This window comes from Tigriopus californicus, chromosome 10, assembly GCF_007210705.1.
Source record: "Tigriopus californicus strain San Diego chromosome 10, Tcal_SD_v2.1, whole genome shotgun sequence".
NCBI classification, from domain to species: domain Eukaryota; kingdom Metazoa; phylum Arthropoda; class Copepoda; order Harpacticoida; family Harpacticidae; genus Tigriopus; species Tigriopus californicus.
Genome location: NC_081449.1, coordinates 15,334,307 through 15,360,462, shown reverse-complemented (window position 1 = coordinate 15,360,462; position 26,156 = coordinate 15,334,307). Strand labels below are relative to the sequence as shown.

General features: G+C 44.7%; 6 protein-coding genes across 8 annotated transcripts; 3 read left to right on the top strand and 3 right to left on the bottom strand.

The window, feature by feature from the left end:
* The first annotated feature begins 633 nt into the window (after positions 1 to 633).
* Positions 634 to 5,602, top strand: LOC131888011 (peroxidase-like). Its single transcript, XM_059236775.1, has 13 exons — positions 634 to 1,008; positions 1,085 to 1,221; positions 1,288 to 1,528; positions 1,605 to 1,791; positions 1,864 to 2,107; positions 2,185 to 2,407; positions 2,540 to 2,749; positions 2,820 to 2,959; positions 3,520 to 3,730; positions 3,801 to 3,998; positions 4,071 to 4,260; positions 4,737 to 5,180; positions 5,240 to 5,602. The coding sequence occupies exons 1-13, from the start codon at positions 867 to 869 to the stop codon at positions 5,499 to 5,501; spliced, it is 2,829 nt and encodes a 942-aa protein (XP_059092758.1). The 5' UTR covers positions 634 to 866; the 3' UTR covers positions 5,502 to 5,602.
* On the bottom strand, positions 4,770 to 7,320 carry LOC131888014 (uncharacterized). Its single transcript, XM_059236780.1, has 3 exons — positions 6,428 to 7,320; positions 6,004 to 6,351; positions 4,770 to 5,933 (listed from the first exon to the last, which is right to left on the bottom strand). The coding sequence occupies exons 1-3, from the start codon at positions 7,206 to 7,208 to the stop codon at positions 5,587 to 5,589; spliced, it is 1,476 nt and encodes a 491-aa protein (XP_059092763.1). The 5' UTR covers positions 7,209 to 7,320; the 3' UTR covers positions 4,770 to 5,586.
* A 166-nt stretch (positions 7,321 to 7,486) lies between these two features.
* On the top strand, positions 7,487 to 12,165 carry LOC131888008 (DNA (cytosine-5)-methyltransferase PliMCI-like). Its single transcript, XM_059236768.1, has 4 exons — positions 7,487 to 7,829; positions 8,006 to 8,656; positions 8,729 to 9,091; positions 9,157 to 12,165. The coding sequence occupies exons 1-4, from the start codon at positions 7,653 to 7,655 to the stop codon at positions 11,932 to 11,934; spliced, it is 3,969 nt and encodes a 1,322-aa protein (XP_059092751.1). The 5' UTR covers positions 7,487 to 7,652; the 3' UTR covers positions 11,935 to 12,165.
* A 105-nt stretch (positions 12,166 to 12,270) lies between these two features.
* On the top strand, positions 12,271 to 13,924 carry LOC131888016 (uncharacterized). The gene is made up of 3 exons (XM_059236783.1): positions 12,271 to 12,576; positions 12,806 to 13,446; positions 13,532 to 13,924. Exons 1-3 carry the CDS (start codon positions 12,271 to 12,273, stop codon positions 13,770 to 13,772), a joined length of 1,188 nt encoding a protein of 395 aa, XP_059092766.1. The 3' UTR covers positions 13,773 to 13,924.
* On the bottom strand, positions 13,786 to 18,668 carry LOC131888017 (myophilin-like). 2 transcript variants are annotated; one of them, XM_059236784.1, is made up of 5 exons: positions 18,527 to 18,668; positions 14,604 to 14,697; positions 14,410 to 14,529; positions 14,105 to 14,338; positions 13,786 to 14,030 (listed from the first exon to the last, which is right to left on the bottom strand). In XM_059236784.1, the coding sequence occupies exons 1-5, from the start codon at positions 18,529 to 18,531 to the stop codon at positions 13,965 to 13,967; spliced, it is 519 nt and encodes a 172-aa protein (XP_059092767.1). In that variant the 5' UTR covers positions 18,532 to 18,668; the 3' UTR covers positions 13,786 to 13,964. The 2 variants fall into 2 exon arrangements, with proteins under 2 accessions (XP_059092767.1, XP_059092768.1); XM_059236785.1 differs by lacking the exon at positions 18,527 to 18,668 and adding an exon at positions 17,262 to 17,415.
* Positions 18,560 to 22,375, bottom strand: LOC131888010 (uncharacterized). Of its 2 annotated transcripts, XM_059236774.1 has the most exons (6): positions 21,845 to 22,375; positions 21,707 to 21,781; positions 21,408 to 21,638; positions 19,179 to 21,345; positions 18,781 to 19,094; positions 18,560 to 18,688 (listed from the first exon to the last, which is right to left on the bottom strand). In XM_059236774.1, exons 1-6 carry the CDS (start codon positions 21,851 to 21,853, stop codon positions 18,674 to 18,676), a joined length of 2,811 nt encoding a protein of 936 aa, XP_059092757.1. In that variant the 5' UTR covers positions 21,854 to 22,375; the 3' UTR covers positions 18,560 to 18,673. The 2 variants fall into 2 exon arrangements, with proteins under 2 accessions (XP_059092757.1, XP_059092756.1); XM_059236773.1 differs by lacking the exon at positions 18,560 to 18,688 and having other exon boundaries at positions 18,694 to 19,094.
* Between the last annotated feature and the right edge of the window lie 3,781 nt (positions 22,376 to 26,156).

The window sequence follows — 26,156 nt, the reverse complement described above, 5'->3', positions numbered from 1 at the left end:
CAAATACCTTTGATGAATTTGAAATTCTCAAAAGTACAGATTATTTCCATTCAAATCTTGGATCAAATTATAGTAACGTTTATTTGAACTTATGTACACTCCTTTTTTTACCAAAAAAATGTGCTATCTACAACCAAAACGATTTGACACGAAGGAGGCCTGATGAAGATTTAGGGCGTTGGCGTTCACAACTAACGACTTCGGTGATGCGAGTAATCCAGAGTTCAAACATAGAATATTCTGGGATCAAAATTCATATGCTCAACACTTCTTACAGTAATTTGCTTGAAATCTTGAAAAATCCGCCCTAATGCCATTGACCCCAATCGAATCGATCATTAGATCAACCAAATGTGGAACTAAAGGTAGTTGGCTACAAATAACTCTTTGTGCACCGTGATTCTTCGACCAAGCATACACGCTTGACCACGATCAATAGTTCATCCTGGACTTCTATTCATCCATTCAGTGTGCTCTTGTGTACAAGCGTATGTACAAAACCAGTTAAAATCCGGCCATGACCATGATACCAGTTCGCATACCCAGTTCTTTACCAATGAATTTGGGAATACCAGCTCTTTTGTCCGTTCAGCGATCGTTTGATCAGATCTCAGAACCTGTTCAGGCCTCAAAGGAACCAGGAGCTTCTTCAAACTACGCCACTTTGTTCGAAGCGATATGGTACCGCTAAAATAGCTACATACACATACGTCCCTCGTTATCCAAGAGGAGGGTCTAGATACTCTCGTTGCACTCGTCGTATCCTGGCACGGGCGGCAATAAACTCTGCAAAACTGAGATAATTGCCAAGTGGTGACAAACCTCCCATCAGTATTTGCAGTCCCTTTCAGAGGAGAGTCCGAGCCATGCATCGTCCCAAATTACTCCTCTGTCTTGGCATAGTAGTTTTCGCTTTTGGAACCCATCCAGGATCTGGTCAAGGTTTTGTCTTCCCTGACGCTGACAACGAGGAGGAGAAGACTTCCGACGATTTTACAGATCCCCAAGGTAAGGCCATGATGATAACTTGGCAATTGGCGTACGTCGAGATCGCAGTTTGATCCCAACCTTTGACGTTAAATAGGACGGGGTGTGTGTTCCACGGTGAGTGGACCCAGTCAAGGATTACCCTGTGTGTTCCCGTTCAAGTTTCAAGAGTTCACCTTCGAAGGATGCACCACCATCACGGATCCCGAGAGGCGGCCTTGGTGTTCCACACAGGTGAGAATAATACTGAACAAGTGATATTTGCATCGGAGCTTGAGCAAAAAAAACTTTCGTGCATAGGTGGACGAAGACATGAACCATATCACCGGTCAAGGTCATTGGGCCCATTGCGATCCCGCCACTTGTCCGGTGATCCCTGAAGATGACCTGGGCGAGGATTACACTAATTTGGAAGACGAATACGAGGAGGGCACGACCCAAGCCGTTCAGGACGAACAACCCCGATCGGCCACCACTTTCCGAGATTGTAACACAATTGATGGCCAAGTTGGCATCTGCGAGCCGGCGGTCTTGTGTGCAGGTTTGTCCATCATCTCCGCGATCTGATTTAGTTTGAGCTTGCTCAAGAGTTCGCCAAAGGTGTTGAGTCATTGTAGGAATTACCGACGAAGAGGCTGTCGACAACGTTTGCGAACTTGAGATTGGAAACCCGGTGGATTTGGGTGTCTGTTGCCAACTGAGGGTGGATAACAAGGTTCAGATCTCGTTCAACCAAGAGGAAGAGAAAACGGTCGAAGTGGACAATGTTTCCGTGAATGACATCAACAAGTTCGTCTCAGGAAGGTCTGCTCTGAAGTCAATGGGTATGCATGATTGCTCTTTGAATCCGGAAATCAACTTCCTATGATTGCACAGGTTCCTAACAGACAGTCCGTTTGTGGCTCAATCTGCACCTGCCGCTTCCGAGGGAGGAGTCGACTTTACTTTTGGTGACCAATTCGACCAAGTTAGTGTACAGTCACAGCCAATTGACGACGGAGACATCAATGAAAATGATGCTCCGACTCAATTTCATCTCCGCTTTAACGCCCCCACGGATGACGCCTTGGATGTGGATCAAAAAGCCAACACCTTTTTGCGAACCACCGACTCCATCCAGGTATCGGATCGGATCAACAGTAAATAGCTTTGAACGCGGATTGTCTAAGGAAGGGTCTTTCTTTGGTGCCATTTTAGTCGGAAAAGAACCTGACTCCCGAACAAGCTGGAATTGGCTTGAGAATATTCGATACGGATACGAGTTCCGCCATTGACGACATCTGTCCGTGGACGCCCTCGCCCATTTGTGACGAGACAGCTAATTACCGAACCTTTGACGGGACTTGCAACAATCTCAAGGAAACAAACTACGGACGAGCAGTGACGCCTTTCCAGAGAATTCTCCTTCCCGAGTACAGTGGTGAGTGAGTGTATTATAAGATTCTTTGGTACATTGGGCGACGCCCGCGGGCCCGCGGTACCTTTGAAAGATATAGTTTCCAATGCAACGGAAATGATTGCCTGAATTGCCACTTGCTTCTTTGGTTGGCAGGTCGTCTTCATTTGCCCCGCACCAGTGTTGTGGGAGGACAACCTCTCCCTTCAGCTCGAAGGATCAGCTTGTCTACAACTGAGACTTCCAATGCCTTGGATAGTGAGCACACGGTCCTCGTGATGCAAATGGGCCAGTTTATCGACCATGACCTCACGCATACGCCCAATCATGGACAGAATTGCTGTGGAAGAGGAGGAACATTCCCAAGTATGAGAAATCCTGGCACAGAGCAACGCAGAGATTCTGGATCTATTTGAATATTTCCTCCTTTTTACAGCATCTTTCGACTCTGAACGATGCTTTCCGATCGAAATGGAGGCCAACGATCCATTTTGGAAAGGAAGGAAGACCTGTATGAGCATGGCTCGATCTTTGGCCTCCCCCGGATTAAAATGCAGTCTAGAGTTCAGGCAGCAGGTAATGGATTCATGATGCATCAAAATAAATTCTAGGCTGCGACTGGGTAAAACATTCAAAACTAATCCACCCAAGAACAAGTGTAGCCAAGTAGTCTAAGAGGCAGGGGGAACAGAGCTGGAATCGTCACCTTACAAGGTATTCCAAGACCATGATCTCAACGATCAGTGTCAATTCTGTTGGGAATTGAGCTAGGAAGGCAAGTTTACTCTCTCTCTCGCTCTCTCACACCAACTTGCCCTCCTAACTGGATTCCCAACAAATTCTTGGTGTTATCGGTTGCTACAAAATCAGCCTTTGGACTTCCCTTTTGACTTGGAGATGGCAGGTTTGGAGATTTTTGAATAGTGTTTTATATAGATAATCATGAATAAATTTTGCTGGATCCACATCTTGTAGTATAGGGCGTAATAATCAGAAATTCAACGATGATTTTGAACCAACATAAGGTTAGGCTACTAGTTTTGAATAGCGAAAACCCAACGGACAGAATTTCGTTGAACTTTGTTACAATACTTTTTTCATCATATCTCAAATGACAGATCAATTCAATGTTCCAGATGAACCAAATTACACATTGGTTAGATGGGTCAAATATCTATGGGTCGTCCGAAAACGCGGCAGATCAGTTGCGTCAACGATTCGGCGGTCGTCTGCAGATAACCCGACAAACTGGAAGTCGAGTGGGGATCCTACCTTCGTGTTCATCTGGAACATCTACCACCGCCACGGTTGGGATGTGCAGAGGCTGCAGTAGTTGCTTTTTCACAGGTTTGGGAGTGACGACAATGCCAAGGGTTTGTGAGTCATCTTCAAGTGTTTCTTATATATCTCTTTGAAGGTGACGGTCGCGCCAATGAGCAATTGAATTTGTTGGTGATCCACACTTTGTTCATGCGAGAGCACAATCGAATTGCGCAGTTCCTACAAAAATTGAACCCACTATGGAGTGACAATAAGATCTACCAGGAGGCCCGCAAAATCAACGTGGCTCAATACCAACACATCGTCTACAAAGAATGGCTTCCCATTATCATAGGTGGGTTGTTCATACTTTCGTCCTTTGACGCCACAATCGAGTTGATCGCGATCTAATGAAAATTAACAACAGGCCGAGAGTTTATGGATCAATTCGGTTTGTGGCCACTGTCCAAAGGATATTCGGACACGTACATGGACACCTTCGACCCTAGAATCACGAATGAGTTCGCCACGGCCGCTTTCCGATTCGGTCACTCGCTTATCCCAAGCTCTTTTAAGCGCATTCAACGAACGCGGTCGAATAACGGGTTCACTACAAGGTAAGAAGTGCGTGTCGGAGAAAAAAAAAATCCCGAAGAAAAAAGTTACATGCAACAAAATGAAAATAGTTTGAAGTTGAACAGAATTTTCCTGAAATCTTTCACTCCTGGGCTACATGTTTCACGTGACTGTCGTAATTTTGAGAGCACCATAGATATACTGCCGTGAATAAATGGTTCACTTCTTGTTCGATTTTGCCCGTTGATGTGGAATTTATATTCAATTCTAATTTTAAAAAGATAAAAAAAAAGAAAAAACGAAAAAAGCCCCTGAGCAATGGGAAATCATATTTTTCACCGAGGACCGCATAAATTGCTTTTTGATTGCTTTTGAAGCACGCTCGATTTTCATAGGACGTTTATTTTCATAAATCATCATTCATTCATGTTTTGATCAATTGCGGATGGTTTTGTTTCGGAACTTCTTCCTACTCGCGCACAAGTCATTCAATTCATAACCGTGGTTATCCTTGCAGTATGAACTTACGAGAGGTCTTTTTCAAACCCAATGAGATGAAGAAATCCTCAGGAATGATTGACGATCTGCTTCGGGGTCTCACTAGCCAAGAGGGTGAACTCTGGGACAACGCCTTTTCCCCGGATATCCAAGATCACTTATTCGAGTCCGGGTTGAATCGGGGAGGATTGGACCTGGTCAGTTTGAACATTCAGCGGGGCCGTGACCACGGCCTACCGGGCTATAATGCCTATCGAGCGATTTGTGATGTCGGCACGGGTCGTGTGACCGATTGGTCGGGTTTTGAGGATGTCATCAGTCCGTTTCAAGTGGCCAAACTGCGACAGATTTACCAACACGTGGACGATGTGGATTTGTTCGTGGGTGGATATTTGGAGACCAAAGACGCTGATGCACTCCTTGGGCCTACTTTCAAATGCATCATTGGGGATCAGTTTGCTAGGTAGTCGCTATCAGGTGTCAATCGAAATTATCCACGCTCACTCTTTCTATTTCCAACAGGTTGAAGCTGGGTGACCGGTTCTTTTACGATTTGAATCACCCCACAAATGTTGGGTTCACATCTGATCAGCTCCAAGAGATCCGGAAGACTTCGTTGGCTCGAATCATTTGTGACAATGCAGATACGATCCGCTCGATTCAGCCGCAAGTGATGAAGTTGCCCGGGAGCTCCACCTCAAACAATATCGTCAGTTGTAACTCGGTTCAGATTCCCTCCATGAGCTTAAGCGTGTTTCGCGATAAACGATTCGGGCGACGTTGATGCTTCCGAGCCCAACATTAACAACGGACACCAATAGTATATTGTACTAAATTAATTCTATTTCCGTCAATTAAAGACCAAAGCGCTATTTCACTTTTGAATGGACGGTACTCAACTCATTCAGAAGATCAAGAGCTCTTGGATCGAGTAGACCGTTAATCTTGAGATGCTGTATCGTTTCTTCAAAATTCGAATCATCCACAAAATTCCCCGAAACTGCCACAGAGTCTTCCAGGTTGTCGACCTGATGAGGGCTCCCTCTGGGCACAAAAAGAATCTCACCCGGTTCCAAGATGATCTCAAATGCGCCCAGAGCAGTAAGCTTAGCAGAATCTTCCATATCTTGGTCAAACACTGGATCAAATGACTCGTCGTAACAGGGTTTCAAGTGTGGAACAACCTCTGGATCAAAGAATGTCCACTTTTTTCTCCCTAAAAGAGCAAAATCTTCTCCATTATTAGTCCTTCATCTAACGGTCTTTCTCACGACCTCTGGTCTTACCCTGAAGAAGCATCATCCAGAAGTTGGAGGCAAATGCATCGATATGAAGTCCACCTCGTACACCTTTGGGTGCAATGAAAAGACTCGGCCAACTTTGACGATATAGGGCATGATCCGGGGTCATCTTGAGGTAATCGTGGCGAAAGTATTCGGGCATCTCGAATAAGCGATTCAGCTCGGGACAAAACAGGGGCAGGCTCCAATCAAACAAGTACAGAGACATGACTTTCTCGTCTCGTTGTTGAATACCGGTGATAAAGTTGTCCACCGTAGAAGTCACAGAGGGCTCCAATCGGGCCCATTCCAGAGAATCTTTTTCCCATCGCTTCAACACCACCTCTTTCTGACCTGCATTTGTTGATCACTCATTACTTTTCAAAGGTCATTTTGAACTATTGAACTACTAGTGGGCTAACTTTATTACCAGCGACAGTTCGGATAAGATCCCAGGTCCACGATTCCTTGACGCAACGGGAAAGAGTGCGAGTGATGATCACGGGCTTCTGCGCCCGAACAAAATCTTGCCGAAATGTAGCCACACTTAAATCTTTGCCATCAACTCGAGCCACTTGCCTCTGAGCGGTTACCTTGACATCCAACCTATCCCGAGCTTTAGCCCGCATTTGACATTGAAGACGAAGTTTCTCGTGCCACCAGAGCACCTCACGCTCTTCGTCGGACGTGTTTTCTACCAGCATCCCAAATTCGTTCCTATCGAGATCGCCCAAGGGCTTCTTCCATGTTCCCGCCGAGGCCAGTTGGATAGCTTTGAGAGCAGAATCGTACCACCCTAACTCATGAAAATACGAGGCAATCATGAAATGGGTGGCCTTACTCCGATGGCAGTTCCCATTCGCTAAAATAGTCAGAATTTGTTGGGCCAAAAATTGAACCGCGGAATGGGTCTTTTTGAGCCGATTGAGTCGAGTTTTAACATGAGTGGATGGGTCTGATTTCGAGGCCAAGCCTTGATTTTGGCGGGCCCATTTGGCCAATGACAACCTAGCGTTGTCGGGAATGGCATCATCCCAATCCAATTTGGACTTTTTATTAGCCGAGTCGGGCCCAGTCATGTCCTTCAAACGGACCATGTCCTCTAGATAGGGGTTCCAAGCCTGGTCTTGACATGTGGGATCAGCGACGAGATCTACTTCGGCGGAATCGGATGAGTCGGGCGGCGGCCATTCCGTGATATATTCGCACATCCCGCCCCACCCCCAGAAGCGACCTCTAAAATGCAAAGAATTCTTTCAGAGGTCCGAACTCCGAACCTAACCTTGAACCCAATGTTGTGCTGTGGAGGACACCGTGGAAACCGGCTCAAGTTGACGATGGCTGAAAACATTGGAAAAACACGGGCCATTTCATGGCGCTACTGACATCCGAGTCCTACCACACCTTCACGCTGCTACCTCTTGGGTCACGTTAGGCGTGTCTCTGAACAATTTCCAGCGGCTTGAGAGGCCAACAAAACCCCCATGGTAGTATTTACGAATGGCAATATTTCGTCACCTTGACGTGGCTCCCGCCAAAATGATCTGGTCCACTTGAAAAACTGTAAAGAGAGTCAAAAAGCCAAGGTGGCATGCCTACTGATGCCTTATATGTGCGTGCTTTAAAGTCCTGGCTGTGAGTGCAAATGAGTTAAAATGGAAAATCTGGACCCCAACACCACGCCCACTTATTACCCCGACATAGATGGGGTCGAGGCGGATCTGAAAGATCCCAGTTATGGCATCCCCTTGTCCCGCTCCAAGTCCAAACGCAAATCCCTTCCGCCTCAATCCCAGGGTCTCAACGGTCTCAAACAACCAGTCACGAAAAAGGTGAGCTTTGGTCTGTCATGTCAAGATTGACTTGGGTAGGGTGGGGTGGGGTAGGTCATGCTTCTCAGCGTGCCATACGTTGAACCAGATGATATTGGTCAGCCTTTGACAAAATGAGGATAATCCGATAAGTTGATGTGCCTGCCTGACTGTCAGGTTCTTTTGTTCCTTCTTAGGCCAAGGTGAATCGGTGTTCGGAATGTTTGCAAGATCTGGACCATGGGTCCGGATTGCATTTCTATTTAGGCCATCCCGCTGATTCAGTGGAAGAAGTGATCGCCATCACTCACGAATCGCTCACCTTGGAGTTGTGTCTCGACCCCGAGGACATCATGGAAGATCCCCGGCAATATTACCGAATGACCGACTTCCAATTCTACGATCGAAATGGTCATCTCGTGCCTTTGGATCGGGGCGTGATTGAAAACGACAAAGATGTCATGTTCTCGGGTTATTTGAAGGTGGTCACCGATGATTCACCTTTGGTGGAGAATGGCGTGGCCGTGTTCGATGGAGGCCCCTTGGAACAATGGTGGGCTTATGGATTCGAAGAGGGCTCGCGATTGACCATCGGAGTGTCCACTGAATCGGGTCACTATTGCCTCACCGCGCCCTCGGAGCATTATAAACCCTTGTTTCAAGAAGTCTTATTCAAAGGTCATCTGGCCAAATTGGTGGTAGAATTTTTGGCCCTCTGCAACCAAAACCGAATTCCCATGGATTACGAAGACCTCTTGGCTTCCTTGGAAGGGGAATCCCATCCCGAACTACCTTACCCTGTGAATGAAGATGCATTAATCAGGCACGCCGATTTCATTTTGTCGCAAGTGAGTGCCATTTGTCATGGTCATGTTTCCGACAATAATGCGTTTGGTTAACCCAAGATAATCTCCGACTAGGTCCAAAGCTTTGAAGAGGCGGCTGATTCCTTCGAGGAGATTTTCATGATGAATTCCGAGTGTATTGCGGCCCTTATCGAGCGAGCTGGTCTTCGCCCGAAAAGCATACGCAAAATGGTACGACCTAATAAGGTCGCCTCCGTGGTCAAGAAACTTGTCTTATCGAAGGCCACCACGACACCGTTGGTTCGTTCAGTTTTTGAGAGACTTTTCGGGGCTCAATTTGCCGACGAGGATGTCTCTCAAAAGACTCAACGGAAACGACGATGCCAAGTGTGCGAGGCATGCACCTCAGCCGATTGTGGCACTTGTTCCAATTGCAAAAATATGATCAAGTTTGGAGGTACCGGCAAAGGCAAGCAGGTAAAGTGACATGTACATTTTTATTTTTACGTTTCGGGACAAATCTGGAAGAAAATCCTTTGTAGGCCTGTGACAAGCGAATTTGCCAAAACAGGGTTGAAATACTCGCGGAAGACGTAGAAGCCATTGCTTCGGAAGAGGATGCCACCACCATTTTCACCGAAAAAGCCAGTGCCAAACATACCCACAATAACAAGACGACGATCCGAAAGAAGACGAAGAACAAGATCGAATTCATTGGAGCAGGAAAGGAAATTCGTAACCGCTCATATTTTTCTGAAGTGAAGGTGAATGGCGAAATCTATCGATCCGGTGATTTTGCCCTGTTCGTTGTTCCCGAAACTCGAAGTGGATATTCACTACAGATCCGACGAATCGATCATGTATTCCAATCCAAAAATGGGAGCATCAACAATGCCCACGTTCAATGGTTCCAGAGAAGTGAGGATACGTGTCTTGGAGATTTTGGTCGGAAGGGTGAGATCTTCCAGGTCCTGTATTGTGAAGACGTTAACTTGGATGACCTGCATGGAAAGATCGACGTAGACTTTTGGCATTTTCCACAAAATATGCTGGATATTGGAGGTACAGAAGATGCTCTTGTGCAGCCTCCAACGAGTGATTTCTACTACAGAATGCGTTACGAAGGGGAATTGGCAAGGTTTGAAGCTGCCATTCCGGTAGAAAAAGGGAAAGATCCCGATGCCATTGAGACTTGTCTCATCTGTCCTTGGCGAGAGAAAATCGACGGAAAAAGTATTTTACAAGCTCTGAATCCTGTGGACGAAGAACCCGATGAAAAAGGACGATATGTGTTCAAGTGTTTGAACGTATTTGGTGCGACTCTTCAACTTGACGAGGCTGTCTTTATCAAACCTACGGAGGTTAAAGCGACAAGAGAGAAAGTGGACTCGATTGACAAACGATTTTTGGATGAGACCAAATATCCTGAATACTATCGCAAGACTGGGCACGTCAAAGGCTCGAACGTCAACACCCCAAGGCCTTTTAACGTGGGTATCATTGAAGAGATATCTTCGCAAGACCATGAGGGCCTCAAGAAAGTGAAGGTTCTCGTGAGAAGACTCTATCGACCTGAAGATACCCACATGAAAGACTATGAAGTCTTGGCCACCGATTACAACTTATTGTATTGGTCCGACGATTTCAACACGGTTGATGGTTCGAATATTCAAGGAAAATGTGTTGTTCGTCCTGAATCTGTGGACACCGCCCATCGACACGGTTTTTATTACACAATGACTTACAACCGCTCGAAAAAGACTTTTGAAGAGCTTTCCCCTCGAGCAGAGTTGTATGGCAAGATCAAAGGTAAAGGGAAGGGCAAAAGTAGTGTCAAATCCAGTGCTGGTACAGAAGTTCACAAGGAAGGCACCATCAACACTGAGTGCAAAGTTCGTCCCTTGCGCTGCTTGGATGTTTTTGCCGGATGTGGGGGATTGAGTCATGGTTTGCACGAGGCTGGAATAGCTCAGACGGATTGGGCCATCGAGGTTTATGAACCGGCTGCCAAGGCCTTCAAGGCCAATAATCCAGATGCTGTGGTATTCACAGACGATTGCAACTTGCTCTTGAAGAAGATCGTCGATGGGGAAAAATTTAACGACAAGAAGCAACCCCTGCCCAGAAAAGGGGAAGTAGAGATGCTGATCGGTGGTCCACCTTGTCAGGGCTACTCGGGCATGAACCGATTCAGCCACGGAGTGTATTCCTCTTTGAAGAATAGCCTGGTCTCGTCGTACTTGTCCTATTTGGACTATTTCCGACCCAAGTACTTCGTTCTCGAGAATGTGCGCAATTTCGCCTCATTCCAAAAATCGGCTGTGCTTCGATTATGTCAGTCCGTGATATTACAAATGGGCTATTCCTGCACTTTCGCCGTACTACAATGCGGAAGTTACGGCGTTCCGCAGACCCGACGTCGATTGATACTTCTCGCCTCTGCTCCGGGCTACGAATTGCCCGAATTTCCTGAACCCCAACACGTGTTCACCAACACGCCTTTGAGTGTGCAGATCGATAATACTGTCTACAAGAGCAACATCCGCTGGACAGACTCTGCTCCTTTCCGAACCGTGACGGTCAACGACACGACCAGTGACTTGCCTCCCATACAAAGTGGGCAGCAAGATCTCATCATGCGATACGAGGACGAGCCTCAAAGTCCGTTCCAAAGGCAGATGAGAGCTCACGCGGAAGAGCTTCGCGATCATATCTGTAAGAAACTTGTACCCGTCGTCGAGGCAAGGATGACTTTTATTCCGACCGAACCTGGCGCAGATTGGCGGTGTCTACCCAATATTGTAATCAAATTGAAAGACGGCACCTTTAGTGAAAAATTGGAATACCCGTTCGAAGACTTCAAACAAGGTCGATCCAAGGTCGGTGCCAAACGTGGTGTTTGCACTTGCCTCAACGGAGCACCCACTAAGAAGTGCGATCCCAACGCCAAACAGACCAATAACACGCTCATTCCATGGTGTTTACCTCATACCTCCAACCGACACAAACATTGGGCAGGGCTTTACGGGCGATTAGAATCCGAGGGTTATTTCTCGACCACAGTGACCAATCCAGAGCCCATGGGCAAACAAGGACGAGTGCTTCACCCAGAACAACATCGTGTTGTGAGTGTGCGAGAATGCGCTCGCAGTCAAGGGTTTCCTGACTCATATGTCTTTGTCGGGAATCTAATAGAAAAACATCGACAAGTTGGAAATGCAGTACCCCCACCATTGGGTCGTCATCTGGGATTGGAAATCCGAAAGGCTTTGACTCAATCCAAGAGTTACCTGTCCCGGAAAGTGGATCCCAAATCATAGACATGGAAGTCCGAATGACTCATTGCTACGTAACCTCTCATAGGGTTTTTCGGAACGGTTCCTAGAACCTTTGGACCGCTTATCTCTCCTACCGTTACATGATTGGTTTTCCATAAATCCATTGTGTCATACGAACTTCTCAAGGGCCCCTTTTGTTACGTTTGTGCCCGACTTGTCATAGCCTAAGGGTGCCTAATAAATGTGGGAAGGAGGAGGTCTTCATATTGATAAGTTGACTTTGTCCTTAAGAATGGGCCATTAGTATCCACTTCTAAGTATTGATCCTGCCCAAGAATTGAAGCCATTTGAAACCTTGAATTTGAACGACGCAAAACCATGTCAGTCATGGAGAAAAAGGAATTGAAAGCAACCGTCCCAACCACGAAAGGGAAGAAGCTCGATCTGTTTCGGCTCATCCTGATCATGGGACTTGGAGCTTGTTTCTTGGCCCAAGTCTGGCGACAACTTGTCAAGTTCTATAAACGAGACACGACCTTCACGTCGACCAAGCTCTCCGTGGATCACCTTCTACTTCCCGCCATTTCCATTTGCGCTTACCAAGGATTCAAGTACGAGGAGATGGCGAATTTGGGCATGACTATTGATCAATGGGTCCTGGGTAAAGCTCCAGACCACATCCCGGTAACTGAGATTGTGCTTTTGAAATGATATATAGGAATGCGATATTTTCGTAGCCTATTCGCTTGAACCATTTTCCCACTAAGGGTTTAGCCAATCATCGAACGTTTCGATACCAATCATGGCAGAATCTATTAATTGGCTCAATCAAGGGAGAAACAAGGAAGGGGGGATAAGCCACAAAAATAATGGCGATTTTTATCTCATTAATTTTTCCTCACATTTTCGTTAGTTCTCGGTACCTGTAGATGAAATGAACGAGAGGTGGCGACGATCCACGTATTCTGTGGAGGAGCTTGTCAAGAGCATAAGTTTCGTGGATCATGAGCAGAAGCGACTGCATTTCGAGGTTGCAGCCGTGGACACGCCAGACATTCGGATAGTTGAGACGAATAACTTGGAGCAAGGTCGATGCTACACCATGAACCTCATGCTCAACTACCGCAAGAAGTTCCAATTTATGACAGTCCGATTCAAGATTCCTGAGGCGGTCAAGGCCCTGAATTTGTATATCCACGATTCTGGCGAAGAGATCATTGGCTTGGCGGGTAATTATTGGGTCCAGCAGCCTTTTTCGATCCTAATTGAACCCGATCACCGCTACAACTTTGAGTTGAACAAGGAGATACAAATCTTGGACGCTCAACGAAACTGCACCTCCCACGGTTCTAACCACCACACGAACCGGTGCATCTTGCAGGAGATTGTCAAATCCGATTGCGTCGAATGCCATTATCCGTATTATTCCCCCTTTGATGCCCGCAACCAAAGTCTGAAGATCTGCGCCAAGATCTCGGAATTACGACAAATTCGCAATTGTATCGCTAAAACCATCGGGAGGGCTCGAGTCAATACGTGTCACGATTCATGCAGGTAACATAAAATCGTTTTCTACTGTCTATCCATCTCGCAAAATTGCGCAATGATGCGCTCATTGGAACCTTCATGATTACGCTAGTTTGACCCGCTTCGGAGTTCAATGGAGAGCCAATTACATTCCGGGCACGCCCACCAACGAGACCCTGGGTTTCTTCTATTTCAAAGAAGTCGAAGAAGAGATCAAAGAAGAGTATCGACTCTTCGACTTTGGCGCCATCTTGGCCGCAGTGGGAGGCTCGATGGGCCTCTTTCTGGGCTTCTCGTTTTTGGATTGCGGAGTCGGTGTTCGGAATTGGGTTCGGAGTTCGTGGAAAAAGTAAATCCGTTCCCAAGCTCACTTACTGGGTGATTCTAATTTTATTTTCAATACTGAAGAGTAATAATCACATCTCCATATCACTTTGCCTCCTTCAAAATTACATCCGGATCACCCAAGAAACGAATAATTAGAATTATAAAGCTCTGATCTCCACGGCACAAGCGTTCTCCATCCATTTGTTTTGTGTGGAGCCTTACATGTGGCGAGTGTTGCCCATACCACCTAATCCGGATTGAGAGGCACCTTTGTTGCTTCCGGCCTAAAAGAAGAAAAAAAAAACGTATCACCCAGGTCACATTGCTGTTTTTCGAGATGATGAATCGTCCATCTTACCTGAAGTCCCACTTGACCATCGCGACCTTTTCGGATTTGTTCATCCGAGAAGTTCCGCTTATTTTCTTCGGACATTTTGGGCCCAATTGTGGGTCCGTCGTATTCAGAATGCTTTTGGGTAGTACGACCCAAGGCATAGAGACACAAGGTCACCTGTGGGATGTTTCGAGCCTCGAACAAATCAGGGGTCTGGAAGATCTCCTCGTCGGGAACGCCATAGGCCTTCACCGCTTTCTACACGAAAGAACCAGATTCATGAGCACAAACATGTTTTGCTTTGATTTCAAGAGTGTGTCTTAACGTACTTGGAAGGAGCTGATGTTTTCCATGAGCAAAAAAGCTGGTCCTGAAGTTTTGAACTTCTTAATACAACCCGGGGAGATCTTGTTCATTAGCTGGCACAAAACCACGCCATTCTTTAGCACCTGCAACCCAAGAAGATTCTACGTGAATGAAGTTAGTCAAATAAAACCACTTCGTTATGAAAACATTTCTTTACCTCCTCATAATCACCCTTGGGTAAAGGTTCCTCCAGAACGGCTTCGATCCATTGAAGAATTTCAGCTTCTTGCTCGGCGTTTCTGGCTGGCATCCTGCAATCAATCGTACGGAATGAGCGAAAGTATGGGTCCTTTATTTCATTTCCCTAATCCACGGATAAGTCTTATCTCTCTGATGGCAATTGTGAAATTGGAGCAGTATTAGGAATGGGGGGAAATCACATAGGACATCTCAAGACCCAGGCAAGCAATGAACGCCCTGTCATGGGAAGACCAAAGGCGCCCGCCAACTGATCTATATGTAAAGCACGGGAAATGAGAGATCGGCCTCTGAACGGGCCACTAGATCTCTCCAGTTCCGAGGGACAATCATCTCATTCTATATTATTTTTTAGCCAAGCCCAGCTCTCCTTTTTCTCAGTGCGAGGACCAAGTAGAATTCTAGACAATCGAATGACAACGGAGAGCAGTCAATGTATTGGTGGCATCACATATGCAGAGTGAAAAAAACCTGTTGCCCGTTCACTCTCTCCTTGTATCCACTCTCCCCTGTGATGTTCGTTTGAACAGGCCTAGTATGATATTCGTATGAAGACCACCACCTCGAATAGCAGATGTGTGCATGTGTGAGTGTGCATGAGCTGAATATCGCGCCATCTGATTTTTGCTAATATCCTTTTGGCTTCCGCATCATTGGAAACGAACAAAAGTAAAGACATATGGGAGGTTGTTTCTTTAATGGCATGCACCGAAAAAAAAACAATCTTGTCAGCAACTCTGCCAGAAAAAAATTAGAAACCTGAGCTTTCAAACTTAGAGGAGCGCATTCAAGGGTATTTCATAAGGGGCCAATTGAAGTAGTGTTTGCATGCATACAATGTTGAGCATCGCTAAACAAAAAGTAAACATAGTTCATCCGTTACAGTGGAAGTAATCCAACAGCAGGCGGCGGTGGCTAAGTTGGCTAAAACTTTTGGACAAAACTTTTTCATCGGACTTACAAGTTGAAGTTTTAACGAACCAAACATGAAACGAATTTTTTTTCAGTCCGTTTACTGAAATTACTAAGACGGGGCCCTTGAACCCACAATGGTCCCCCAACACAAAAATAGAAGAAAAAAATACATAGTATTTGCAATCATGTATAAACGTATATCCAACGACAAACTTCTCGCAATGAAGAGGTAATTTTTTATTCTGCCCATGTTTAAAAAAGAAAAAAAAGAAGTTGTATGGCAAAGTAAAGGATTAGCTCTGAACAAAATCCAGACCACCTCTGGGATCTAGATATGTTACTTTGTTGTTCGAACTTTCTTGGTAATCGTAATGTGGTACCCCAGACAATAAACTGAAATAAAACAATTATGGCGAAACACCAACACAATCAGTCTTTCCATCTTTTTCCCAACCAAGTTCTGTGTCATTTCATTCATCATTTGGCCGACTCCAAAGCCGAGTCATTAAGGCAGAAACTGCAGGGTTTTCTGGCGTGAACAAAATGGGGGTTTTCGCTCATGAAGAACTCGATGGGAGGGCTCAAACACAATGCTCCGTACACCTACACATTAACGGCTAGAAATCGCACCCACATTACCTTGATCGAGTGTGAGATAGGCGGGAAAAATCTCTTCTTTAGGACAATTCGATTGCTCCAGACCTTTTACAAGTTCAAGGACTGACGTCACGATCAAGTTGCTTAGAAATCATAGCATGATCTGAGAGCGGGACCAAGAGTGCCCCCCCCCATGACTCACTATTTTCAGGGCTGGAGGGTACAGAAGGGGACCCTGATTTTAGAGGTGGATGTAACGATCTTGCTGTCTGGATGATGAATGAGCACCTACCACCTCATCAGGGGGACAGTTGAGCCAAATGCTCGAATCTTCACCAAATTTACATTCTTTGGGTAAACTAGGCAGTCAAAGTACGAGAGCCAAAGTTTCGACAGTGCTACACACATACACATGTGTAAGGCTTCTCCCAGAGAGATGAGAGAGAGAAGTGGAGAAGAGGATCCAAAAGATGATTAAGATCTTCTGCTAAAAGCTCTCTCTATAAGCGTAACATTCAAAGATAATAATGAGAGAATGACGTTTTAGTCAACTCCTATTTCCTTTTTACAAGGCATTGCTATGCTTAGATTTAGAGATGGAAGGTGGATCCTGTAAAATTGGCGCCATGAAAATTTATGGCTGCTCACCGCGCAAAGCCGTTGAAATGAGAGTGAGTCACACCATGCCCGGTAAGGCAGAGAAGAAGGTAAGAAAACCTCTTTTTAAGACATCATGATTTTTGACTATCTTCATGCCATTGACTTGATATCAAAGACCTTTTTGTCACAAACATCAATGCTCCATTCGAATGGGAAAAAAACATGAGGTTCGTGCAAATATTGCCGTGACAATATGAGCTCACCTTGAATTTACTATGGATAACAGGTTTGAACTAGAAATCGGGGTCATCTGCCTCGTCTGCCATCCACACGGATGTTACTAAATGCTATCAACCTAAAATATCCCTGAGCTCAAAATGTGCAATGAAAATTAGCACGAGGTCATTTCAATTGAATTCCCCGACAAACCTCGAGGCACGTGTCAGTTGCAAAAATTCGACATGATCGCGCCAAAATTAATGCCAAAGATTGTAATCGAACTCACTTGAACGGTTGTCTTGGGGTTGACTTCACTCGTCGCAGCTTTTGCACTCGAATAACCGACCGAACTCGGAGGATCCGAGTCAAAATCTCAATTTCAAACTTCTAAGCTCTGAGGCCGGCCGGGGAACCTTTCCAAGTACCCTTTATCTGGCAGGGGGCTCGCTCTTACTCCATCCAAACTCAGGGGTGAAGCTAAATGTGGTTAATTCAGTTCCTTCCCTATTGTCTTAAGAGACATGGTCATTCCCCAATCCTCGCCTGAGGGTACCGTACTGCCTTGGAAGGAACCCAAGACCGGGTTTTCTTGCTCATCCCAATTAAATGAATGACCTGGTGGCAACCCTAGAAAAAGTACACAAACGTACTCGTCGAAGCCTGCTCCGGTTAGACAAAGCACCCCCCCCATCCACTTGGCCACCAAATGCATCAGGCATTTGTGTGAAGGGTAACATGTCTAAGGTCTTGAAGTGCTGTAGCCAAGCCAATGAATCGAGTGATAGAATGGCCTGAAATCTCGGAACTGCCCAGGTCCTCTCCAGGACTACGATTCCGCCGAACAAACGGCACGAGGAACAGGTCGCTCCGAACATGGTGGCTTTATGAAGGAGGCAAGAGACCCGCGATTTTTGCACCGAGCGGGATTTGAATTTGCAAATAATTGCATCTGATTCCAATCGGTACAAACTTCAAGCGTATGATCCGATTGAAGTAAGGACGGCTTGCTTCATTTCTACACGTACGGATAAGATTAGATTTTCGAGTCATCCTCTATCCACCTTTCAGAGTTGGGGAGATTCATGCAAAATTCCAGAGAGCACGATGCTGCTAGACCTCTCCTTCCCAAATAGGTCAACAAGCAACCATACCTAACCATTCCATCCTAAACCATTCCATACCCTACCAAGCAAGCTAAGCTAAGCTAAGCCAAGCTGCGAAGCCTCTGAGACTCCCGAGTCTACGTCAAAGCAATCTCACTGATGATCACCGTGTCTGGTGAATGTGGCATCATGATCATGAGTTTCTTCTCTCCTAAACAGGGAAGGGGCACTGAACCATACCTTATGCTTGGCTTTAGCCATTCATGAAAAGAGCCACTAATATTTCATTCCCCACAATTTTAAGCTGAAAGTGGGAATTCACGTTGTGAAGCTCAAACTCAATCCGGGTTGAAAGTGCAAAATGTCTTATCATTAGACATGCGCTATTCTTCTCAATGATTTCGTCTGTCAAGTCTTAGCTTTGTTTTGGATGTTAATTTGTACTTACGGCATGATTGATGCAATTTTGAAGATCAGAGTGACTTAACTGATCGTATGCCAAGCGGCTACTGGAGTCAGAAAACTGGGGATTATTTGCTTATCAACGTCCGGGTTCACCTTGCTGATTCAGAGAAGTTCACGTGAAAATCCGTGTTTACGAGATGCCCAACTCAATTTGCCAGGAAAAAGAGATATTTTATTGTCATGCATCACCCGAGCCAATCAATGCTCGTATCCGTATTGAAATGTAGGAGTGCCTACTTGGACAGTATTGAGCCCACTAGTTCCAAAAATGCTTGTGATTTTGGAGCTTTGAGTTTGGGCTTTCACCACGGAGGTTTTTGTGGTTTGAAATCGCTTGATTTGAATGCGAACCGTCCGCTCAATAACCGCACGGAGTTTATCCATCACTTCGTCAACGATTTGTGATTCTGAAGTGCCCAAGATCGAATATTTGGCACTTAAAATCAGTTGTCCGAGAGTATTTTGGATCTGAGATCGGACCTCTCCTTGTACATCAGCAATGGCCACGGTCTCTGAAGGGACATTTTCCTTGGAAAAGCTCGCAAAGAAGCCTAAGAACAAAGTATGTAAGGAGGAGGTTAGATATTTCCCATTTCAATGCTAGCCTAGTAATTTGATGAGGGAAGTCAAATCACCTGAGATTAAGCCTTCCAGTTTGGTCTTGAAATCATTGAATAGGATCTCAATGATCTCGGTTCTCAAGATGGCCTTTCTTGAAGTGGTGAAGGTTCGAATTTCCGTTCGAATGGTCGATTCCAGACGCAAGATGATCAAACGAATCCATTCGTCAATCTGAGATTGACTTGAACTTGTGGGGAGAAATTTGGAGCTAGCCGATCGAATCTCTTGGACGACTTTCAAGTAAATGGCATCGCCAGAATTGGACGGGTTGGACTCAAAGGCTGACTTGATGATTTGTGTGAGTTGAGATTGGACGCTGATAACTGCTTGATCAACGATTTCCTCATCTGTGCTTTGGGACTGCCTGAGAAGAAGGGCTTGGGATTGTGTTTCAATTTCAGTTTTGATCACCAGTTGCAACTCTTGAAGTATGAGGCGAGTCCACCGTTGGATTTGAAACTCTCGAGCATCACTTGGCAGACGAGCTTGGACAAGCGAAGAAACTTCTGTATTGACCTTCGAAATAACGGAGGTCTTGTCTTGCTTTCCAATGTTCTGAAGGACTTTAGTCACAACAACTGGTAAGTGGTTGGCCTTGAGTTCCTCCACGACTTGTCTCACCAAAATGGTCTCACTTTCTCTCATCTCGCTCACCAAGGAAGTCACCAAGACCCTCACTTGAGTTATGATAGCTTCCAGAGCCTTGAAATACGTCTCTGATTGATAGAAGTTGCTTGGAATTCTGATTGGACGCCGTTGAATTGCAGTTTTGATTGTTGTTTCGACCCTAGGTTTTAAGTCGTCCAAAACTGTGTCGTACGAATCCGTTACGTCAATGTCGATTTTTCCTTTGCCAAATGTCTCTTCCACAACAGATTCGATGGCGTTCTTGGACTCCTTGATAACCTCTTGAGTAAACTCTGGAGCAAAGATCATGGTCTCGATCTCTATTGTTTGCCGTTGGTCTTGGTTTGAACGGATTGGACCAATGGCAGCTTGAATCACTGGCTTGAGACTCAGGACAATTTGGCTGTGAAGCCTTCGATTTTTTTCTAAGGTAAATCCAGTATCAGAGTCAGCAATGGCGTCATCGATTTTGCTGTCTAATTTCTTGATGATCAAGTTGACAAGAGCGTCGTTGGAGAGAGTGGTGGTTGTCTCTGAACTCAGAGCAGTGGTCACAACTTGAAGAATGTAAGGCTGCATATTGGATACCAGGGTAGTAACTAAATCCGTGGAAAACTCTGACTCTGTGATTTTCATCTCCGAGTGCATGAGCTGATCGACTTTCGCAAAAGACTGATCTTCAATGGTGGCTCTGTAAGCTGAGATGGTAGCCAGGACGACTTGTCTCAATTGCTTCCTGATTTCCAACTCAAATTTGAATCGCTTGTCAGTGCTCAATCCTTGAGTGCCTGATTGAATGGCTTCCGTGATTTGCATCCGGAGTTGTTGCATTATGAGATCAGCTAGATCGTCGTTGGAGGAAGAAGATGTGGCTTGAGTCACCACAGTGGTTAATGTAGCTTGAATGGATGGTTGGAGTTGAGCCACAATGGTTTCAACCACTTCGGTCGACAGTTCCAGTGTTCCTGTCTCTTTAATTTGTTCCTCGTGAATCTCGACGGTTTCAGTGATAATGGGGGTGACTTTACCCACAATGTTGGACACCAGCTTGTCTGGGTTGATATTGGAATGGGATCGGTCAATGGTGGTGGTGACTTGACTCACCACAGGTTGAGTCTGGTGAGCTTGTCCCGTCGTCTTGAAATGAGTGGTTCTCGAACCATACGTTTCTTCGACCGTTTGGGTGATGATGGGTTGGAGTTTGGCCACGATTTTGGCGATCAGGTCATCTGGTCCCAATTCCGGTTCCGTATTGGTGGACGCGGTGATGGTTGTGGTTGTTTGTGTGGTTTGAACTTGACGAATTTGCTCCCCTAGAGTAGGAGCGAGTTGCTCAATGATCCGGGAGGTGATTTCTTCCGTGTCCAAATTGGAGAAACCCTCTTGCTTAACCACCTTAACCACGTGTCTGCTAACCATTGGCCTCAATGATAGCGAGACTTTCCCAAGTAAAGAATCGACGCCTAGTCCCGAATTAACTTGCACAATCTGTCTCACTGTGGACGAAATGGTTGACCCCAAGAGTGGGATGACCTTTCTCAACACGATTTGACTCTATCAATGGAAACAAATTTAAACTCACAATTCCAGTTTGGTCTTTCTGTTATGTTTCATACCTGCTCGCTTTTTGCTTGGACACTTGAGGATGTTCCTTGGTTGATTGGCCTAATCACCGTTTGCATGCCTCCATAATTCTTGTCCACCCGCCGTTTCTCGTTGTAGGAGCCTTCTCGATTGTATGTGTAGCTCACGGTGATTTTGGACCCAACGGGATCCACGTACGAGTATTCACCACGGAAACCCCCGTTTTCTTCGATTTTGGTCTGGTTCAAGCAAATGCAGTTCTCCTGAACAGAAATAAGCAAGATTACAATTTGACGAGGTGCAAAAATCTTTGCTGGATTGATCCACTCACTTGAACGGGTTGTGGGCCATGTTTGGAAATGGGCGAGGAGCTTACCACTCCTACTGCCAAGATCAAGGATATCACCTATGATTTTATGAAGAATAACATTAAGATCTACAAATGTATGAGAAAAATTCCAACACCTACCCTCAACATCCTACTCAACTGGTCAGGGATCAGCTCATGGATGAACGCGCAAGGTTCATCTTCTCGGGTTTTATACCATTCCAACCGTTTTTACTAGACCTGGTAACGTCCAACAAATCTCTCTCAGGATCTGGAAAGCCCTAATACCATTTCCAAGCATTGGAAATAGTTCGTTCCACATCCAAAACAAGAAGGATTTTCTCCTTAAATTCTATTCACAGCCCAGAGTGAGTCCAGGCGAAGATTCAAGGGAGGCTGACTCTTCATGCTTGACAAACATATTGGTTTGGTCGCCTTACGATGTTCAGCATCGATTGGGAAGACAATGGTAGTACCGGTGTACATCTCAAAATATCGGCAATCAAGGACCAGGATCAATATGGACAGATGCCATGTCGTCAAGTTATGTAGCCCGAGCTGGATATTTTTTCCTAGCAAGTCGTATCCAGAACCCCGGTGGTCCATTAGTCGTTCATCGCTTCATTTGTATTGCGACCAAGCGGACAGCATGCATGCCTTGGCCATCAGATCTGTTCTAAAATCTTGAGCAATTTATCTTTAAAACAGAGCTGATGGGTATCATTTACGTACGAGTACATAGAGCTCGACACGGAGAGCAGAGCTACTTTTGCGATTAATAGCTGACATTTCATGTAAGTTGTTGGTTTTGTTTTGTCCGGCCTAATTTAGATTCTCCTTGAATACTTATCATCTAGAAATAGTATTATGCATTAATGTATCATGAATTGTTTAATGTACACCATTCAATATTAATCTTGACCGTGAAAAAGAACATTTGTTCACCAATCTTCGTTGCTCTATTCAAAATTAGGCCTTCGCTTATACAAGGATATCCGTAGCTTATGGCTGGAATGAGATGTGTCATGGCTTTCCCACGAAAATGCGTTTCGATTGGATTAGAGATTTTGCATATTTGATTGTGTGCACGATTTGCGAACTTTAAAGAGGGCTTTAAAATCATGCACCTCCAGGTAATTCGTGTTGGGAGCAATTATTGTAATCTTTATACAGGATTATAGGGTAACTCGACACAATGGATAACTCGATAAAACGAAAATCTCGATTCAACAGAAAAAATCGCACATGTAAAAGCTAGACAAATCTGAAAACTTAACATGCCTAAAGATTGCAGTATCAAAAAAATGTCTAGCTAAATAGACTAGTTCGAATTTTCAGGTCTTAAATTAAAACTCTAGCCGTTGAAAGCAATGGTGATCCCTAAACAGTTGTTTTTCCATTTCTCCAATAAATGAATCATGATTTTTTAAACGTTGCCGTCGATATTACATGATAAAGTGAATGCAAAGTTGGAAGATGATCTTATTCAGAATACCATGCGGGTAATTGTGAGCGATTCTGCTCTAACTCATTTTAAGTTTTATATTTGTCGCTTTTTACAAACCAGTTTTCATTTGCATCGAGATGTCCCATTATTACTTGCAATTATGGCTCTATTCAAGAGTTAAAAAAAGTTGATGCTTGCAATGCTAAAACGTTGCTTTACAAGCTGAAGGATGTTTCAAAACTATTGATATCCATCATGTCATGTAGCATGATCAATTGAACGAAATTGGCGCATATTTATGATAATCTACCGCCCAACCTCGGGCCAAAAATGAATAACACACCAGGAAAAACAAACAAACAACTATTGCTGTTATAGAGCATCTTTCACATGTCTTCATTGTTGGTTATCCTGTAAGTTATATGAGCTAGTAGACGTCAGACATTAGGGGGGGGGGGTTATTGAAGGGCTTTCGGACATTTTGAAGCCGCAAATATATAAAGAGAGTAAATGATCATAGGCAGATAGGAACAACAATACTAGAACCGAATGGTCAACATGATAAAATAGTTGACAAGAACGTCTTATCATAGCAATGATAACTATAAAAGTGGTTTATCGTAATTACCTCCCATTTTTCAAACTGTTACACTGATGTCCGTTTTCGCATCATGCACCTATCACACCAATGCGCGTTCATTTGCGTCTTTAAATGCGTATTAACTATTGACTAGATGTTGTACCACGAATGCTGGCCACTTGCCTTTCAACGAGCGGGTCAAATTACTATGGTATACTTTGGAATTGTTTTGAAGAACACATGTTCAACATACGTTTCTTGCTCGATTTTGACGCCATAAGGTTCAAATTTAAATCAAAGTCGACTATCGTTCGCAGTCTAAAATTATTTGGTTAGTAAGGGAAAAGTTCCCTGCTAACTAAGGACGTCATTCTTGCATAAATGTTTACGTTACCTTTATCAACGAGTTGCAATAAATATTTATGATTTTTATGAGACAATATGGCGACTTTTCTGCTTCAATCTATTGAAAATATTTAATGCACTTGCCCCTAGACGTTTCATCACAGTAAAAGGAACTATTACATGGAGGCTATTTTTGAACAATATCGATTACGCTTTGATTAGATCGATATCAGTAAGATCGTGGATTTAGATTGAAAGCCAAAACTTCTACATTGGTAACCGAATGATTCGAAAAATGATTGCCAACTTAAACCACACATCTCCAAGAAAGGAAGGAAAACCATTGTCGTGAATGTTCCCCATCTGAACCACGTATTCAAGGAACAAAAAAAGGTTCCACTCTTTAGAAGATATAGTTACGTGTAGAAATTATCCTACTTCGGATCAAGCTTTTCCCATGGCAAGTTAATCCAACATTTCTAGTCAGTCTTGAAATGGTTGAGCTTCATCCCACGAGCCCATTTTTTTACACCTGTTCCATAACATTGTGAATGCAATAGCGTGGGATGCAACCGTTTGTAACGCTGTTCCTTTTAAATCATATGAACGCAGCCATGTTTGAGTAGTTTAGGTAATAGTCTAATAATAAACTGCCATGTGGCCAAGCGGCGCATTCATCTGTCATGTGGTTTTGACATTGACGCACTTGTTTAAGGGTGTCTCGACCCTTGAGGCAGGGGGTCGCCTTTCCTCCGACCAAAGGCTGTCTCCTGCTGTGGCTTCGGTCTTATTTCATTGAAAATGACATTCAGGCATTGTTATAGTGCCAGATCCACCTGCTATAATAATTTTGGATCAATCTGGTCCATGTTCCTGCCGTTCAAGCTTAAAAAGATTTCCATCAAGTTGTAACGACTCGTTGGTCAAATCACGCAACTTTATCGAAAGTTTCAAGTCGGATTTTACTATTGGCTGCGTATTTAAAGCTTGAACGAGTTAGATGTTGACGAGTCAATAATGCTATGAGGGATAATTTTGAATTTTTTTTTGTATTTGGGTGGTAGGGTCGGAGGGATGAGCCTCGCCCGGCCAGCGAAGCCAGCCATCGCAGCGTCTTTATACTTTTCCCATAGGGAGTGTCGTGTCCGCATCAGTTTTGGTTCTCCGTCTGTGGGCAGGGTTAGCGTCTTCAAGTTTCCTTGAGAAGGGTCAGGGAGGAGATTCGAACCGGAGACCTCTCTCGTATTAGGAAACTGCGCTAACCATTGCACCACGTCTCCTCCTCCTCTAGGTGACTGTTGTATTCCTTGTGTAGTCACCAATTGTTTTCCTTTATGCTCACTCTACACGTTCTCTCATTGCTCTCCATAGTTTCCTTTTCCCTGTATATGCATACTCGCCTCTCTGTACAATAAACATCTAGTCATCAACCACCACTTGGCCATGCAACAGTGACCGCCAACGGCAAAAAGCGTGTCATGGGTCTTTTGGACAGTCTCCAGCGGATGAGACTAGTTTGGGCCATTAATTGTTTGTTTTGGGGCTCCTATTATCTTGCGCAACAAAGCTCAAATTAATTCATTTTCTTTGGGTTTGGTTTTTCACGGGCTTTTCTAACCGCTACAGGGAATGTAATCCCCAGTACCATTAAAATGAAAGGTTATGTCTCGTCTATTTATTACCTTTCAATCTTTATATATTTGGTCCACCGACGAATTTGAGCTAACAGACCGAGCTAGTCCTTCGATATAGAGTTGATTTGGAATGCTATCTAAAAATTTGTCCAAGTCTGGCTTGAAAGATGCAACCGGATCAACCAGGTCTACGCTTTCCCTACGAATATTAGAGGGAAGCAAGTTAAACAATGAAGGAGCCCGAGAAAGAAGAGAAGTGGACTTCATTGTTCGAACTAGCCTGGATTCTCGAGGGCTTGAATGTGCTCTCAAAACGCACGTTAAGCCCCTACGGTCACCACAATTGACCCTAAATCCTGGGTGGGGACAAAGCTCATGGATGCTTTTGATGACGTACAGTATCAGATACCTTTCGTACCTTCTCTGATACTGGTTCCGTCTATTTAA